General features: G+C 37.2%; 1 protein-coding gene across 2 annotated transcripts in view; it reads left to right on the top strand.

Annotated features, from left to right (window-relative positions):
* Positions 1 to 14,991, top strand: part of NF1 (neurofibromin 1) — a 250,014-nt gene extending 235,023 nt beyond the window's left edge. For both annotated transcript variants that reach the window (XM_065897305.1, XM_065897304.1), the window contains 4 exons: positions 845 to 987; positions 1,342 to 1,388; positions 2,642 to 2,858; positions 14,283 to 14,991. In XM_065897305.1, the coding sequence (XP_065753377.1) occupies positions 845 to 987; positions 1,342 to 1,388; positions 2,642 to 2,858; positions 14,283 to 14,425 (550 nt within the window). In that variant the 3' untranslated portion in view covers positions 14,426 to 14,991. The remainder of the gene's footprint in view (positions 1 to 844; positions 988 to 1,341; positions 1,389 to 2,641; positions 2,859 to 14,282) is intronic.
* Positions 14,992 to 18,003: the final 3,012 nt, after the last annotated feature.

The raw sequence follows: 18,003 nt of genomic DNA, 5'->3' as shown, positions 1-18,003 counted from the left end.
TCTTACATTGTTCATTGTGATGAGCATTGTTTATTTCCTCACTTAGGAGAAAGCTGTTAGATTGCTATATTTAAATCAGCATACCTGCTCTGTTTTCTTTTTCAGTAAAGCTTTTGCTTTTAATCCACAGCTGAGTGAAAACAAAATTGACTTCTTATTTGGGAGATGACTTTTATTCTCTCTTACGGGCTAAAATTATATTAGCCTCAAAGTGTTCAAATCTAGATAACCCAAAGAAACTTGGGAAACTCTATTCCTAATCTAGGCCTTCTATGTAGTATCATTATTTCTTTGTTTTTGTTTAATCTTATTTATAAATTTCAGAATTTTATATACTTGGCTCTTGGTTATTTTTATTAATGGGGTATAGCTGGGTTAGAAATAGTTAATTTCCTCAGAAGTTTGAATTTAATCATATATTCCACCCCCTTCAAGCTAATTTTGCTTTCCTCATTCGATCTGATTCAGCGTTTATTAAACACTGATTAATATTAAATTTATTTTTAACTCCTGGGTACATATCAATAATCAGCAGAAAGAGATGGTCCTAAAGCATGCTGAGTGGCAGACAGAAGCCAACCTTGTCTTGAGCAAATAGTCACCATATATAGTTAAGCATGGTTATATGACAGTGCTAGTTAGGTGCTTTTACCATATTTTCCTAATGACTTAAACACAAAAGACAAAACAAAAAAGCAGATACACACGTTCGTTAGAGAAAAATTGGAAAAGCACTCATCACCCTTCATTTTTATCATACTGTTCTAGGGAAAAATATTTTCCAGTATATATTTTCACTTAATTTTCCTTTAAAATGTTCCTCTGTTGACTTTTATTTTTTTAGGCACAATTTGTTGGACTCTAAGATCAACACCCTGTTGTCATTGTGCCAAGATCCAAATTTGTTAAATCCAATCCATGGGATTGTGCAAAGTGTGGTGTACCATGAAGAATCCCCACCACAGTACCAAACATCTTACCTGCAAAGTAAATAAACGTATCGGGAGGAGGATGGTTGATGAACTTCAAACATGTGTGCTATTAAAGGATGCACTGGCTGAAGAATTCCTTATGAGGAATAGGCTTGTTCACACCTCTCTAATATGCCATTTTCTGACTTTTAATTATGTGTTCAGTGCAATAAGTGGTTGACAACTTTTTAACTAAAATATGGTTTTATACTGGGTATATTTTCAGTGAGTTTTAGTCTACTCTGACACTCATTCTAAAAAAAAAATGTTTTCACTGTGTGTGTGGGTTTTATGTATCATCAACTATATAATTTCTGTTAAGACTGAAAGAGTGTCATGCTTGCTATAAGTAACATTTGATTTGTTGCAGGTTTTGGTTTTAATGGCCTATGGCGGTTTGCAGGACCCTTTTCAAAGGTAAGAAAATATCTTTTTCTCTATTGACAAAATGAAAGTTTTATTTATATTACTGTGCCTGCTTTAAGACAATATGTTGAAAACCAGAATGATTCACAAAAAACACATATGTTATTTTTATTAAAAGTTTTCTACCACAAGATTCTTTCCAAGAGGCAGCACCTTTAATATGTTTATATACTAGCTTTTACCAAAAAAAAAAAAAAATCAACTAAATTTATGCTTGACTTTTCAGAAACGTATGATAAACCTCTGTAAACTTTCTGCCCTCGGTCCCTCATGTAGTTGATGATCTTAATGCACACATTTAGGTATCTTGTGATTAGGTAGGAGCATTACGTATGTTTAAAATCTACCTCATGACCTGAACTTAATATAATGTTATATGTCAATTAAACCTCAGTTTTAAAAATTACATAATGAAAAAGAAATTTACCTCAAGAAAACATTTTTCCTTCCAGCCTGCTGCATTAGATTCACTCTTCCCTGAATATATCCCTGAATGTATCCTCATTTGCTCCATTCAGTTTGTTCTTTGATTGGCGTTAGTTGATATAGTGCTACATAAATGTGTGTTTAATTATTCTCTCTGTATATGGTCTCTCTCCAAATTGATTGAGGTTCCTTGAAGGCAGGACTTCTTTTTCTTCCCCTAGTGCAGTGTTCTAGAGATAGCGGTGCTAAATCAATACGAATTGCATAAACCTTGTTCTAAGTTTAACAATTGAGTACTTAGTTTTGTTTTGTTTAGTTATTACTGCATATCTCTTGATATGCAAAGGCTGTCATTTAAGAAATGGGCCTGAAGTCACAGAAATAAGTTTAATGCGGGAACTTTCGTAGTTTGAGTGCCAGTAACCCTCCGAGCCCTTCACAGTATTTAGTTAGTTGAATCTCTGAATGGCAGCTGGAATGATGCTCTGCTCATTTTCTCAGTTTTGGAGAGTAGACTAGACATCATTCCTGATGATTGGATTCTCTCAGAATTAATTCAGTCTTTGTGCATGGCCTTCAGTAATCACAGGTTCATCTGGAAGCTGTAAGTGTTAGCTGAATAAAATTCCCAGTTGTAAGTCCCGTGGTAATCTACATATTATTCCACCCCCTTTCTTTAATGACCTGTAGTACAAAGGAAGAAAAATAGTAAATTAAGCCCAAAACAAAAATTGAATTTATCTTTTTTGGCTTCAAGGGGGATTTACAAAAAAAGAAAAAAGAACAGAGCTAAAATAATGTCCTATTTTCCATTACAGCAAACACAAATCCCAGACTATGCTGAGCTTATTGTTAAGTTTCTTGATGCCTTGATTGACACGTATTTGCCTGGAATTGATGAAGAAACCAGTGAGGAGTCCCTCCTGACACCCACATCTCCTTATCCTCCTGCAGTGCAGAGCCAGCTTAGTATTACTGCTAACCTTAACCTTTCTAATTCCATGACCTCACTTGCAACTTCCCAGCATTCCCCAGGTCAGTAAATGCAATCTTTATATAAATTTGAGCAATAATATTACTATACCAACATTAGGAATTCCCTTGTTACCAGTTTATAGCAGATTTTGCTCCTTTTTATCATGAAATTCATCTTACATTTCTTCTTTACCTTGTAGCTGATTTGAATTTTGGTTTCTGTAAAGCTGTCTACTTTCAAACAGTTATACAAAGATAGTGAAATGTTTAGAGTGTTCCAAGGTTGATAAGTTTTAGAGTTTAGGCAGGAAGAGTAACCTAAGGTATATAACCCTGTAAGTGAACAGAATTATAATTCCCTTACTAGATATACTAACCTTGCCCTAGTGTTTCTGTGTCTCTGATACAGCATACTGTATCCCAAAAATATACAAAATATAGTAGTGCCCCTTTTCCCTGCTGCCAGCAACAACCTGAAAGTCTAGGAGTAAATAAACAACCAGACAAAAATGCCAGCTCAAAAAAATAACATCTTAAAGCCCATAAGCATATTCCTGACTCTGGAGTCACTCTTAGGTCCAAGTGGGGAAAGTATGCCCATTCAACGTGCAACTAAGAGGCAGATAAACTGAGAAATAACAGCTAATAGCTCGGGTGGGGCTGAGATAAACAAGATGGCAGAAATGGCAAACGTACAGAACTCTGGGCTTATTCAGAGACAAAGCGGATGATTTCTTATGAGTCTGGTCAAACCCTGGAGGTATATTCAATTCATTACAGAACTGACGCCATTGTGTATTTATGATGACAGTGGGTAATGAAGGAAAGCTTCCGTTGTGGTCATGTATTCTATTCAGAAAGATATCTTTCTAAAATGGTTAAAATTAAAAAGGTTTTGTGTTTAAAGTTTCATTATCTGAAAAATTTACTTATGAAACACCTCATGCTATAAGGAAAAGTTATCAATATTAGACGTAGTTAAGTGTCAGCATGGATTTTCTTTTAAAAAGCCAAATGATGTATTATAACTATTTTGTGACGTTCAAGATCCATAAGTAGAATTCCCAGTTAATAATCTCAGTTTTGCATGAATGTTTAAACATATATAGTTTTAAAGGTTCTGAAGAACTTGGCAAATCTAATACCCAATTCATATTATAAACCATTGTATTAAATAACTATATTCATCTATTAAGCTTTGGTCAACAACAAAGCCTTGGTCAGCAGAGGAAACAAATTGTTTGATCCAGCATTTACTTATCGATCACCTTACTGCACCTAGTCAGGTTTTCTCCCCTCCCAAGAAATGAGAGAGATCTGGCCGACTTTTTTTCCCCATATAACTGTGTTTATTTGGCCTCTGTCACCTGTTCCCTAGAACAGTGTTTCTGCAAGTGTGGTCCCAGACCAGCAGCCTCAGCATCATTTAGGAGCTTATTAGAAATGCAAACGCTAGAATCCCACCCCAGACCTCCTGCACAAGAGACTCCAAGAGTGGGGCCCAGCCGGCAATCTGTGTTTAATAAACACCCAGGTGATTCTTCTGCACTAGAGTGTGCCTATGATCTTGCCCCATTATCAGCATTTCAACTGTTAAAGCCAGAGCAAACCTTTAAGTTTACTTTCTTCTAGATACTGCAGCCACTGAATTCTTTCCCTCATCACCACTACCACCTGCCTCCCGCCATAAAATCTCAGCATTTTGGAGCTAGGGGGTACTATAGAGGTAATTTAGTTCTAGGCTTACAATGTTGTGTGTGAAGGGGAGACTGAGTTTAGAAGAGCTAAGTGAATTGCTTCATCACACAGTTCTTACCCAGAACCAAGGCCAGTGTTCTTTCTACCACATTCATTGCCTTCCGTATCTGTCATCTTTCTTCCTTCCCTTCCCCTTTTTGTTTCATTTATTTCTGTCTCATTACTTCCATCTGCCTTACCTTAAGTCCACTGCTCCTTTTCTTCTGTAGAGCTCTCAATCGTCTGGGTTAGTCAACCACTGAAGTTAATCACAATTAGAAAATTCGTAGACTGTCTATATTGATCCTCTTGTTTTTAAAGTTTGGTTCATTTTGACCAGTCTTTTGCCTCTTGGGCTGCTAAAGTGATGTTAAAGCTGTCAAAATGTTTAGTTGTTTTTGCATTGACTTTTTTTTTTAACCCAAACTAATTGGCAGGGGTATTTCTGCCCATCTTTGCCCACTGATGGAGACAATAAAATAATCAGATTAAGAATAAAGGTACCAGTACAAGTTCTTCTGCTAGTTGATTAACTGTTCATGTCCTGTGTTGATTGGACATTAGCCATATCATTTGCTTAGAAAAGTAGTCCTACTCTGTAACCTCTTATTTAGAATTGTTTAGAGAAATCAAAGAATAGCGTGGTTTTGGTTACAGTTTTAAACCTACTGTGTCACCTCCAGTAGTTCTCCAAAGATGGCCGCTTGAACAGATTATAACACCCTGGACACCTCTGACTGTTCTCAAAAGAAACTGAAGCTTTAAAAGAATACAATTAATTAAGTAGAATAACGGTGTTTTTCTGTCTCTAAATTGTAAATTGTATGTCCTTTGGTTCACCAGATTATTTTACTACATGTTACTAGAGAAAGAGTTTATCTTTTCATTAGTAACTTCACTCTTCGATGAAACCCATTTGTATCTCTAAGCTGTGGGCTCATCTCCATGAAAGGATCCTGATTTATTTGTTTACCTAATTATTGTGTTTTTGTCATTTGCTCTTAGGGAATACCTCTTACAAGAGTTAATACTTTGTAACTAGGTATGCTGTTTTATATCTTTAGCTCCTTGTAATCTTGCATCCCTATCTCCTCAATTCTTTGTGGATCTGAGTTTGCTGATATCAAAGGGCTAAAAGAAGTGATGAATCTAATCCAGATTCATAACTCACTCCAGCATTTCGGCTTCGCTATTTGGTTGTATAGAAACCAGAATATTTCCCTGTCTCCACTTCCGTCAGCCAAGTCTTAAGCAGAAGTATTTAAAGAAGCCCTGTGTCACTCCCTGAAATGGAGCATAAGTGTGGCTTGCCATCAAATTACCCAACATCAACCTGCGCTAGTCTCCTGAATTTTAAACAGGTGAAAGCTCTGTTTCTTTATGTCAAAAAGCAAAAGTTGCTGATCTGCACACAGCTCAAGGCTTTGCTTCAAACTTTCTGTCAGTGCAAGACTTTGCTTTCTAGATCTTTGGTACTTAGCAGGATCTGCCACTAAGCTGTATCTTCTTTTGGTCTCCAATATTCTCTACTGTCAAATTAGCTAGATAAGAAATTCATGAACCCCCTCGCCCTCCCCCATGAAACACTAAACCTTACTTAGGTAAAAATTTCTGTGATAATTCATCAGTCACCAGCTTTTGAGGAAGTAGCGGTCATTTACATAAAGCAGTTGTCTCTGAAAATCCATTCTTGACAGATGATCGTAGCCCACTTGTCTATCCCCTTAGCACAAGAAGGATTGTTTTATAACTCCGTATATAAAATTACATAAATGACTGTCTTCTGACCCCACTCCTAGTAGAAATTGACTTGGTATCAGTGGAGCCAATGGACTGTACTCAGAGTTCAGTGCATATGAAATTGTGTTAACTGTGGTCCTTTTAGCCAAATGGACATAAAACTTTGTCTCTTCAGATTTTCCCACATGCCACTATGAGAATCTTGAAGAGAATCCATAATATTTACTCTCTGATAAATAAGAATATTTCAAATTTGATAATGCGATCCATTCTTAGGTCCAGTGTAGCTGAGCTGGACATGAATTGAAGAACCAGGATTAGAACTAGAAAATAAAACCTATCTACTAAAAATGTTACATATGGGACTTTCTCGTGCTTAAGGCCAAAGCTTTAAAAGGCTCTCTTACAGGATGAGCAAAGAAGCCTTTTTAAAAGCCATATTGTGAGTGCTTTATAACCATTTCAAGTATGCTTTCCAAATAGTCTTCCTGTATCCTCTTTAGATATTAAGGAGCAAGTATACTACAAATAAAAATCCAGATGGAATTATATGGATTTTAGTGTACTCATTAGAAAGAAATTAAATCGGTTCATTTCCAATGTATTAAAATTTAATTTATACTCTACCGTGACCTCCTAATATTTTTCACACTGTAATTTAATTCAGTAAACATTCGGACACCTATTTTGTAGGTATACACTAGGTACTCTGGAACATTTAAAGATGAGAGAGACCCTGGTCCCCAGACACTTGACAGTTTTTGCCTATGGATGTCAGAAGTATTCGGTTTCAGCTAAAGTTGTTATTTCCTTCTGAGTCATGTTGTTTAACAAATTCTTTGTGTATACAAGTTCTTTGATTTTTAGGTACGAGATTAATACTACAATGCTCCGAAGAAAATAACCCGATATCCAGATTTTATCTTGAATTATCCCAGATATTCATTGTTTACTACATGCAAGGGACTCTGTTAGACCCAAGGGAGTGGCGGGGGCTACTAGGACATGAGACCTGCCCTCAAATAGATTTCAGAACAGTAAGAGTGGCAAAGTATACACAGATAACTATTTTGCCCTCTTTCGTGATCTCTTTTGTACTTATGTTGTACCTTATACTATAAACTATTCTGATCATTCAAAGGGACATCTGTTCGGAAAAATCAAGTAATAATTATGGCAAAAGTTTTGTAATATATCTTTGACCTCAAAAATATGTGAGGTCACATATTTTATAATTTTTTAACAAAAATAAGCCTGCGATCTATTTTAAATGTTTTTTCACTTGGAAAAAAAAACGTTGATTTTTTTCTTTGATCACCTTATTTTACTGTTAGTATTAGAGTATGGATTTTTTAGAGCAAAGACCTATTTAGTTGAACTTTATTTTAAATTCACTTCTTCCACTTTATTCTGGGGCTATGTCCAGGCCTGTCAGTTATTCAGTCACTTTGCTTCTGTAATGCAGACCTCCCTCCCAGGAAGCCGGGTGGATCGGCTAGCCCAGTAGTGCTGACAGCTGTGTGCAGAAAAGGTTAGTTTACCAAAACCATTTCTCCAGAGGGTAGACTTACTCACACTTCTGTGTTTACCAGGTTTAAAATGTCTCCCTCTTAGAAGAAACTTAGAGGCCTCTATTTTGAGACTACTTAAAATCTCCAAAACAATTTTAATGTTTTAGGGAACTGCTTACCGTATCCCAGACCTTTATTTGGTATATTCTTGATTTAGTTTTCCCTCTTTTTTCTTTGTTATTACACCGTATTTAAGGGAGAAAAATAATTTTAAACTGAGCAATTGCTTGGTGTAATTTCTGCTAATTTTCCATTTCATTTTTTATTGTAATTCTTGATTTACACTAAAATTCTTACTTCTAATAAGGTGGTAAAAACACATCTATCTGTAAAATTGTAAGTTCGGCCATTTATTTAGAGATTGTAACGTTTGGGAAATTAATGGTCAGAGTTCAGTAATTAAAATAAGAATCCTGAAAACCAAGGAAAATAATAATTATCCAGTATCTAATCATATTTCACCCTTTAAAAATCTTACAGATATCACTCACTTTTGTTTTTTCTTCCATTCTGTGTCTGTGAAGCTTCTCTGCCTTGCTCTAAATCAGCAGTTTTCATGCAGCTGTTGCCTCATCAAGGTACTCTTTACTTTTGTCATCTTTGCACGAAATACTGCTTACCCTGCGCTCATCCTGGGCACATGGCATGAGACTTCATTCACCAATCCCTGTAAGCAGAGTCTGGTTCAGGCACCTAAAGAATCTGTAAGGCCATTACTGTAAGGTCTGGATGCTTACGGTGCCACAGGGCTGAGACTTGTCTCGATGAAAGAGCTGTTCATGCTCCCCCTGAACACTGAAGATGCAGTCCCAGCCCTGGACTAACACAGGCAGGTTAACAAGAAACTCCAGGGAGAGTTAATAGAGAAAGGAGGGTATGTGGTTTGGGGAAGAGTTTTTAGCTTAGGAAGTAGTTATTTTCCCCAAATATAAATACAAAGCCAACCCCAGCATTTCTGTAGAAATTAAAGCTGGCTGTCCACTCTTGTCACCCGTGTTCAAAAGAAAGGAATATGGGGCTTCCCTGGTGGCGCAGTGGTTGAGAGTCTGCCTGCCAACGCCGGGGACACGGGTTCGTGCCCCGGTCCGGGAAAGATCCCACATGCCGCGGAGCGGCTGGGCCCATGAGCCATGGCCGCTGAACCTGCGCTCCGCAACGGGAGAGGCCACAGCAGTGAGAGGCCTGCGTACCACCAAAAAAAAGGAAAAAAAAAAGAATGTGGTCCTTAGTTAGCTCAGATGACTAAGAAGAAAAAAATGTGATACACTTATGTCTAATTTATAAAAGATGCCTTTTCTTTCTTTTACTTTTCGGTGATTAGTATACAGAAAGATTAGACCTGTATAGAAAAAGAGGTGTTAGCAATTGATGAAAGACCATTACAAATATTTTTAAAATTCTTATAGTTACTCTTTTGTATATCTAGCTCAAAATATGAATTTTCTAAATATATATTTAACACATTCCCATCAATGTATTACTATAGCATAAGAACAAGCTATAGTTATCTTTTCTTCTAAGAAGACATATTTCTTGCTTATTTACATTAGCATCAGTAATTTTACAAATTCTAGTATAAAATTCGAGTCCTTTGCGTTTGTTCTACAATTCCTTTCAGTACTTCACTTGGTCTTTTTTTTTTTTCAGGTATTAGGAACATCTTAATTTATGCTATAATTATCTGTGTGCAAAAAGTCTTCACCTAGCCTATCTGATTCTTCTAACAATCCTTTGAAATAGGCACGTCTACTGTTATTTTTAATTGCCAGATTAAGAACTGAAACCAAATAAGAGTTCTGATCCAAACAGACTGGAACCTGGGTCTTCTGATGTGCCCCACTGTATGTGTAACAAATGAGCCTTCTGACAGCTTTGCCTTCTCATAGACGCAATCAGAGTTTTCCGACAGGTTTGCCATATGATATATGTGATAAACTAAGCAATGCAGATTCAGGGAACTTACTGTCGCCTTGTGCAGGTGGTGGGAGGTTTGGGTTATTATATCTTTCATTTTTGTTGAATAACGTCTCACAAATCACCTAACCCATTTTTCCTCAGCTTCTCAAGAGCTAAAAGGGATTCGATCCTTTTATTATTTCATGAAAATATTAGGTTCCAGTTTGAGAAATCATTTTGGTGTTTAAAAAAGTAGGTGACTTTTTAAAAATTATTTGTCAGCCTGGAACTATATCCCTAGTTGTCAAAATAAACCCTGATACCTGCCTTCAAGGAACTCATGTTTGAGCAGAGGAGATAGACATATAATAGATATGTAAGTTATTTATATATGTTATTTAACTATAGTGTAATCTAATAATTTTTTTCCCTCTTAATTCACTGAATTTTGGCCAGTAACACCTTTTGTTTAGGATTTTATCTTTATCTGGAGCCACCACAGTTCACTGAAGCACAGCGCTCATTCATACACTGCTGTAGAGAACCTTCAGCTGCTTCTGCCCTGCATGTTGTTTGTAACTGGCTGCACGCTTAACCACAGCATATCTAAAGGAACTTAAGCTAGCAAGTCAGGACCACAGAGGTTTTTACCTTTATTTCACTTGGGTGGTGGCCTTTGGATTTCTGTCACCTCATGGATTTCTGCTTTTGTGCCCACTGAGAGTCAGAAGGGAAAGCCAGTGCTTAGGGGCATAAGAGAGACCAGGATGCAAAGCCTCCAAGCGGCCTTGATGAGCAGGAGTGCAGCACCGAGGTCTGCTCACCAATTTAAAATATAGTGTATGTACCAAAGCAAGATGGATCTGTCTCCCATTGGGCAGTCAGGCTGATAATCTGAGAGTTTTTCCTATAGCATGTTGAGACCAAACCCTTGACTACATTCTAAAAAGGTTTCTAGATTTATTTTCAGAGGGTTAAAAAGAAGAATGCTGCCAAAATTCTCAAAAGTGAGAATTATGCTTAGAAACCAGGATACTGGTATCATTCTGTTTCACACTGACCTGGCTTTTTTCAAGGTGCTATTTCTTGGTATAAATATAATGCTTTTTTAAAAAACCTCCAAGATTTTAATGTCAGCTTCTCCTTAGATCCTTAAATAAAACACCTTTGCTGTGAAGTTGAACTTAGGAATCACCATCATGCCACATTTACCTGTGTGTGACTTGTAGGGTTGGGTCACTAAGTAGGAAGAAAACATATACACAAAAACAGGTAATGAATTGAGATGAAAATTGAGTAAAAGTGGGACATCAGCCTCTCACATAGCATTGAAGCTTTGGGTTATCAGTGACAGTCCTGGTTACTTGCTTAACAAAACAGGAAATGGAATATTCTTAGTATGTCTTTGAAGAAAAACCTTCACCCTAGTGACTTACTCTGATTATAATTTATATAATTTTAATTCTTAAGAATTAAACTGAACAGGCCCTTGTCCTCAGATTGTAGCTTTGCCACCTTGCAGTGTGATGACTGCTCTGCCCCCCCACCCCCAGAATGAGCCATAGTCCAGCAGTGGCAAGGCTGCACCAAAGGTGGTCACACAAGAAAGAGCCCCGGAGTGGCAGATTGCTGGCAGAGGGCCACTGGCCCTCCAGTGGTCATCAACACTGTGTCCCTCCTGATGACCGTCCCCTGGTTGTTTCAAACCCTTATCTTTAAAGTTCTAGTTTTGCCCGAATCTTATTTCCTATTAAGGAAGTAAACTTAGATAAGGAACTATTGGACTTGAACTTTTAGGCCACATGCAAATTTGAGGAAATGGAAAGTCAAATACCCAGACAAGTTCACGATCACTTCAGATGGAAGAAGCTAAAAAAAACCTGTCTTTTCCAATAAAAATATGGTGCCACCCCACTGGAGATCAGAGGTTGCATGCTTTTTGGCTCTGAATTGCAGCCATCACATTTAAAAATGGAAACATCGGTTCAACCAATGTTTATTGAAAAAGACGTCAACTGGATCTTAATAGGAAAATAAAAATGCATGATAAACGATCTTTGCCCTTCTAGTTGCTTTTATTCTAGTAGAGAAAATATGACATATACACAAGTTGTGATAATATAGGCAAAATATAAATGCCATATAAAAACAGGCAGAAGGGGCTTCCCTGGTGGCGCACTGGTTGAGAGTCCACCTGCCGATGCAGGGGACACGGATTCGTGCCCCAGTCCGGGAAGATCCCACATGCCGCGGAGCGGCTGGGCCCGTGAACCATGGCTGCTGGGCCTGCGCGTCCGGAGCCTGTACTCCACAACGGGAGAGGCCACGGCAGTGAGAGGCCCATGTACCGCAAAAAAAAAAAAAAAAAAAAAAAAAAAAGAGAGAGAGAGAAAAAATACAGGTTGCATTTTATCTTGTAGAGATTGGTAAAGCAATTGAAAGAGCTACACATTACAGAGTTCAGGGCGCATTCAAGGGATGATGAGCAGTCTCCTTTCAATTTTGTTATTTCTTTTCTAAATAGCTCTGGAGAAGATGCAAATAAATATGCAGAAGAGAATAAAAATCGTCCAGAATTCTGCTACCCAGAGAAAAGTTCTTTGAATATCACAGTGTACTTTCTTCCGTTTATCTTTCTACCCGTAGGATTAGATTGGAACAGATTCAAGAGTGGGTTCACTATGCTTGCCTCCTGGAGAGGTGTTGCTGACATTTTTAATGATGCACTCACACTCCCAGCCCAGTGCACTTTGTCATATGCCAGTGTTCCTTTGATGAGCTCAAGACAGCAAACCTCTGTGGAGCCTGTGTAAATCAGACCATGTGCCTGTAGATGCCTCATACTCTGAGTTGAATTCAAGGCTGAATCCAAACAAAGATGTGTGGCTCCTAGAAGGAGGTCATCACAGATCCATTTCCTGTTCAAGAACCAACAAACAAATAGATGTGTGGGTCTATGTACATGTTCAGTAACGTAAATACTTTTTGACTTGACGTACTATTTTTTGTCCAAAAATAGAAATTTTTCATTGTCAAATTTACTATTTATTTTAAAATTCAGATGGTACAGGTAAGAATAAAGCAGGGAATTCCCTGGTGGTCCAGTGGTTAGGACTCCACGCTTCCGTTGCAAGGGGCATGGGTTCAAGGAACTAATGTTCTGCAAGCCGTGTGGCTCAGCCAAAAAAAAAAAAAAAATGTTTTCCCAGCCTTTTTGTTTGTTTATTTTCCCCTGTATGTGGATTTTTTCCCCCTAATCCAAAATTATGGTCATTTTTCTGTATCAGTAAATATCAATCAGTACTTTACATTTTGATACAAATTGCTAAAATACTTTTTGCTTTCCTACCAGTAGTTATGTCAAAGGTGGGTATAATCGGTCTAATTATTTTAGTAAATTTTATTCAAGTATGGCAGAAAAGCACACAGATTATAAATTTACCACCTAATGAACTTTTAAGAAGTAAACATACTTAAAAATCCAGATCAAGAAACAACATCGCCAGCACCCCAAGAAACCATCCTCATGCCCCCTTCTAGTCACTTCTTCCCCAGAGGTAACCACTATTCTGTTACCTGTCGAATTTGTAATCTTTACTAATCTGATGAGTAAAAAATAGCTTGTTTTTGCTTCTAGTTACTTTTATGAAGTTACTAATTAGATGATTTATAAAAATGCATTGTAGGGCCCAGTTTGGGGGGGTTTAATCTCCTCCATGAGAGAAATAAATGGCATCTGTTTACGGTACAGAACAAAAAATGACTTGCCAGAGTTGAAAAGAAGATCAAAGCAGAAATTCTGCAGTATGACCTTTTTGATATATTATATATATCAAAATATATATATTGATATATTATATAAAAATATTTGAAAAGAAGATCAAAGCAGAAATTCTGCAGTATGACCTTTTGATATATATATCAATATATATATATTGATATATTATATATATATTTATATATATTATATAAAAATATATATTATTGATATATTGATATATATTTATTTATATAATATAAAAATATATATTATTTTCTCAGTAAATATTTGAGTTCCTTTGGGGTAGGCACTATGATTTAAAAAATAAAAAGCATCTGCCTTTCTTTGAAATGATGAATTTCTGTACCTTCTGCAACTGCAGAATATATTCTGTGTATAAAACACCAGTAAGGCTACGTGGCTAGAAGCTGACCTCTGCTGGAAGCTTCTGTTTTGATTTGGAGGAAGGCGTTCTAGTCTTTGGTGACTGCTAGCCTTTCATTCAGCTCAATCCTGCCTGCCTCTAGCTTTTCCTTGCAACTTCTCTGTTTTGTTTTGTTTTTTTCCTTATGCTATTTTACTGCCATGATAGCAAATTTTGCTTAACAAAGTGTGAGGTTTTCTGTGTGACAAGATCTTTGTAAACACTCTAGCAACTGACTATTAAAATGAATGCAAAAACAATACACCAGCTTGTATCTCGTATACAAATCGTGAGATTCAGTCCTGGAGCTCAACACCACAGGAGAGGGGGTAACTGGCTGCTCTGTTTCTCTCCAGGAATCGACAAGGAGAATGTTGAACTCTCCCCTACCACTGGGCACTGTAACAGTGGGCGAACTCGTCATGGATCCGCAAGCCAGGTGCAGAAGCAAAGAAGCGCTGGCAGTTTCAAACGTAATAGCATTAAGAAGATCGTGTGAAGCTTTCTTTCTTTCCGTTTTCAAACAGACTTAACTTCTACGGGCTCTTCACTAGTGACCCCTCACCACCGTGCTGTGATGCTGCACTTCGTGTTTTATAATGAGCCCATCCAGTCTGCCATGTTGCCACATGATCAACTCTTGGAAGCGTTGCCTAAATTTAATGCTGCTTTTTTCTTTAACTTTTTTTTCTTCTACTTTTGGTTTGTCTGGTTTAAGCAAGTGTTCAGAACAACTGCAAAGAAAGTGGGAGGTCAGGACACTTGAACTGACAACATCCCAATTGTGAGAGAGGATGATTTCTTGAATACTGCTACTACTGGCCAGCTATGAAAGCCATTTGCACAGAGCTCTGCCTTCTATGTTTTCCCCTTCTTCAACATACAAAGTAAAGTGTTAGTCTTATTTACACACTTTTCAAGATAGAAGTTAATGGGAGAAATAATAATATAACCCCAGTATGTTTAATCTGACTTTTAGCTGTGGACTTTTTTTTACCTTACAAAACTGAAGAACCATAGAGGTCAAGCCTCAGTGACTTCATACCATAAAGCCACAGGCGAGGTACTTTGGGGGGTGGGGGAGGAGGGATTTAGTATTTTGTAGTGGGTTCTTAAGAAGTACTAACACTTGAGTATTAGCAATAATTACAGGAAAATAAGCGTAACCACATGTATCTTAACATTACTGAATTAAAGAGATGAGTTCTGAGGCCTTATCCAAACTCAGTCATCCAAACTAGTTTATATTTTTCTCCAGTTGATTATCTTTTAATCTTTAAATATGCTAAAAGTCGTTTTTTGTTTTTGTAAGCCAAAACTATACTAAGTATAGTAATTATACATTTTTCCCCTCCTCTTCTTCTTTCCTAAATAATTCTGAACAGAGTGTTGCAAATTGTTCCTAGGAGGTAACTTCCGTAGACGGTTGCATTAGCTCCATACAGAATGGAATGGTACGTGACTATTAGAGTAGCCGACGCTTTTATCTTGTTTAATAATTTTCCCAGAAACATAGAGTGTGGTGTATATTATCAAAAAGTTTTTGATGAGATGTATTTTAAATGTCTTGTAATCTTTCCTCTCCCCTCCAAAAAAGTCAGGAATCTCTTTAGCAAAAACATTTGGGTTCTATATGATAGAATTGCATTTAATCACTGTGAAAAGACTGGTCAACCTGCATTATTATGACAATAGGGGACCTTAAGAGTTGCTGCTATACTGAATGGTATGGATTATCATGGCATTGGAATTTCCATAGTAATGCAGATCCAATTTCTTTGTGGTACCTGCAGTGTGCAAAATAATTTGACTTCAGTGAATATATTAGTATCTGGATGTTCCAATTTAGGACTAAACCATATTTATTACAAGAAGATATTATCCCCCTGTTCCTGGGTTCCCTTTATATGTTAAGGTGTAATGGCTTTGGGAGAGAAGAAGAAACCTAGGGGAGGGGGAGTTTCCTGAAGTGCTATTTCATGAGTGGATTTCAGTAAATTAAATTCCACAGCTAAATCAATGGTACATTTAAATGTTCTGATTTTAATAATATAACACATTTCACATTTATCCACACAGTAACAATGTAATATGTTAATGTAAATAAAATTGCTTTTGATATTCAGAAATAACAAGAATTTAATTTTTTTAATTTGTTTACAGTCCTGGGAAAAGTAAGAACCATTAGCCAAAATGAAAAAAACTTTAGTGTTAATAGTTATTTTGACACTGAATTGTTGGAAAATATTGAAGACAGGTGCAATTAACTAAACTTTTGTTTTTAACTATTGTAGACGCTTCATTAGAATAGAATGTTTATAATAACAGAGCAACTGAGACGATAAGGAATTAAGACTAGAGCTGAGTTTAGAAACAGATCATTAACAGCCCGGTGCCAAGGATGCCAAGCTGCTGGTAAGGTCCACGTTCCCCCACACCCCAGAGCTTCTGGGGTGGGCATCACAACTTCCTGGCTCCTGGAATAAAAGGCAGATGCGAGCCTTTAATCATTTTGGTTCCATGTTTTTCCCTCTTTGTTGTTGGTTTGGTGCAATGACAGTGGGTAGTGTTATGCTATTTTGCTTCTCCTATCAAAATAGAGGAACTTCCAAAGGTTTACCGTTAAAAATATTGATCTTTCCATAAACAAGTTTTCCAAGGTATGCTATGTCTTAAATTTATTCGTTATTTCCCTCTAGTGTAATGAATTCACTTGAAGTACCTCATGAAATTAATGATCTGCATTGCACAAATCAAAATTGAGCCGCCTTTGAATTGCAAAAATACTTTTTACCAGTATATCCTGGGAATTTGAAAACTTATTAAGGTTTAAGATTTACCTTGTTTGAAGAACTTCTGCCTTTTGAGGAAAATCCAGCTTTCCAAGAAACTGAAATGCACATGAGATAAATCTCTCACCAGTATGCTTCCTCTGAGAAATGAAACTCTTTTTTAGGCCTCATACTTATAACCTGCACAGGAAATTCTGAAGTTCATAGTAGGTTGCCTATTTTGCATAATTGGATGTAAGTTCTATAAAGTAATTTGTTTGGGGTTTGTGGGTGTTTCCCCTGACTTTTTAAAAAGGAAAACATTAACTCACCGTGTTTTTTGGCATGCATGATCTCCCTGTTTTATCACTGCCCTGTCCCAGGGGTGTGCCCTTGTTTGCCAGCACCGAGACCCAGTTCACTAGCTTTGGGGGGAAGTGGCAAGTGCTCTGTCCTGCATCCACTCAGCACCTGTCCGTTACTGGGTGCCGGCTCTGTGCAGGTCCTGGGCCAGGGCTGAGGACACCACAGAGAACAGCCAGCTGCCACCGCCATGAACGGATGTCCTGGGGGAGACAGAATGTAAGCCGGCAACCCTCCCTGCTCAGTGGGTTTTAGGGGTTTTCAGTTTTCTTTTGGCTTTTCTGGTTTTTTTGGTTTTGTTTTTACATCCCACCCCCAACCCAGGCATAATGAGGCATGTCTTATTCAATGTTATGCAATGGACTTATACAAAAATTCACTCTTAGTGTCAGCCACACAGTTTTTTTTAATGCAGTATATTCACCTGTAAATAGTTTGTGTAAAATCTGACAGAAAAGTATATTTACTACACTGTAAATACCTGTGATGATATATTGTATTATTTTGCTTTTTTGTAAAGCAGTTAGTTGCTGTACATGGATAACAAACAAAAATTTGATTATTCTCGTGTTAGTACTGTTAACTTCTTCCTGCGACTGCGTTACATCATTTAAAGAAAATGCTGTGTATTGTAAACTTACATTGTATATGATAACTTCCTCTCTTTTCCATTCAGGCCCAAACTTTGGCAGTTCCCTTGTCTACAACCTCGTTAATATTGTAAGCAGTTGTACGCCAGCAGGAGAAATACTGCCCAACAGACAAAATCTACCATTGTAGGGGAAAACTGTAGAAATCCATTTCAGATCATTGTTGTTCCCGTCCCATTTTCCTCCCTGTGTATGTACTCCTCCCCTTTTTTTTAAAGTAAAATGTAAATTCAATCTGCTCTAAGATGTGGGGAGTTATTTCTTCACATGCATCAGCTCTGTTTTCTCACTTC

Source organism: Phocoena phocoena, chromosome 19 (genome assembly GCF_963924675.1).
Source record: "Phocoena phocoena chromosome 19, mPhoPho1.1, whole genome shotgun sequence".
NCBI lineage: Eukaryota > Metazoa > Chordata > Mammalia > Artiodactyla > Phocoenidae > Phocoena > Phocoena phocoena.
This window is presented reverse-complemented; position numbering and strand designations above follow the sequence as displayed.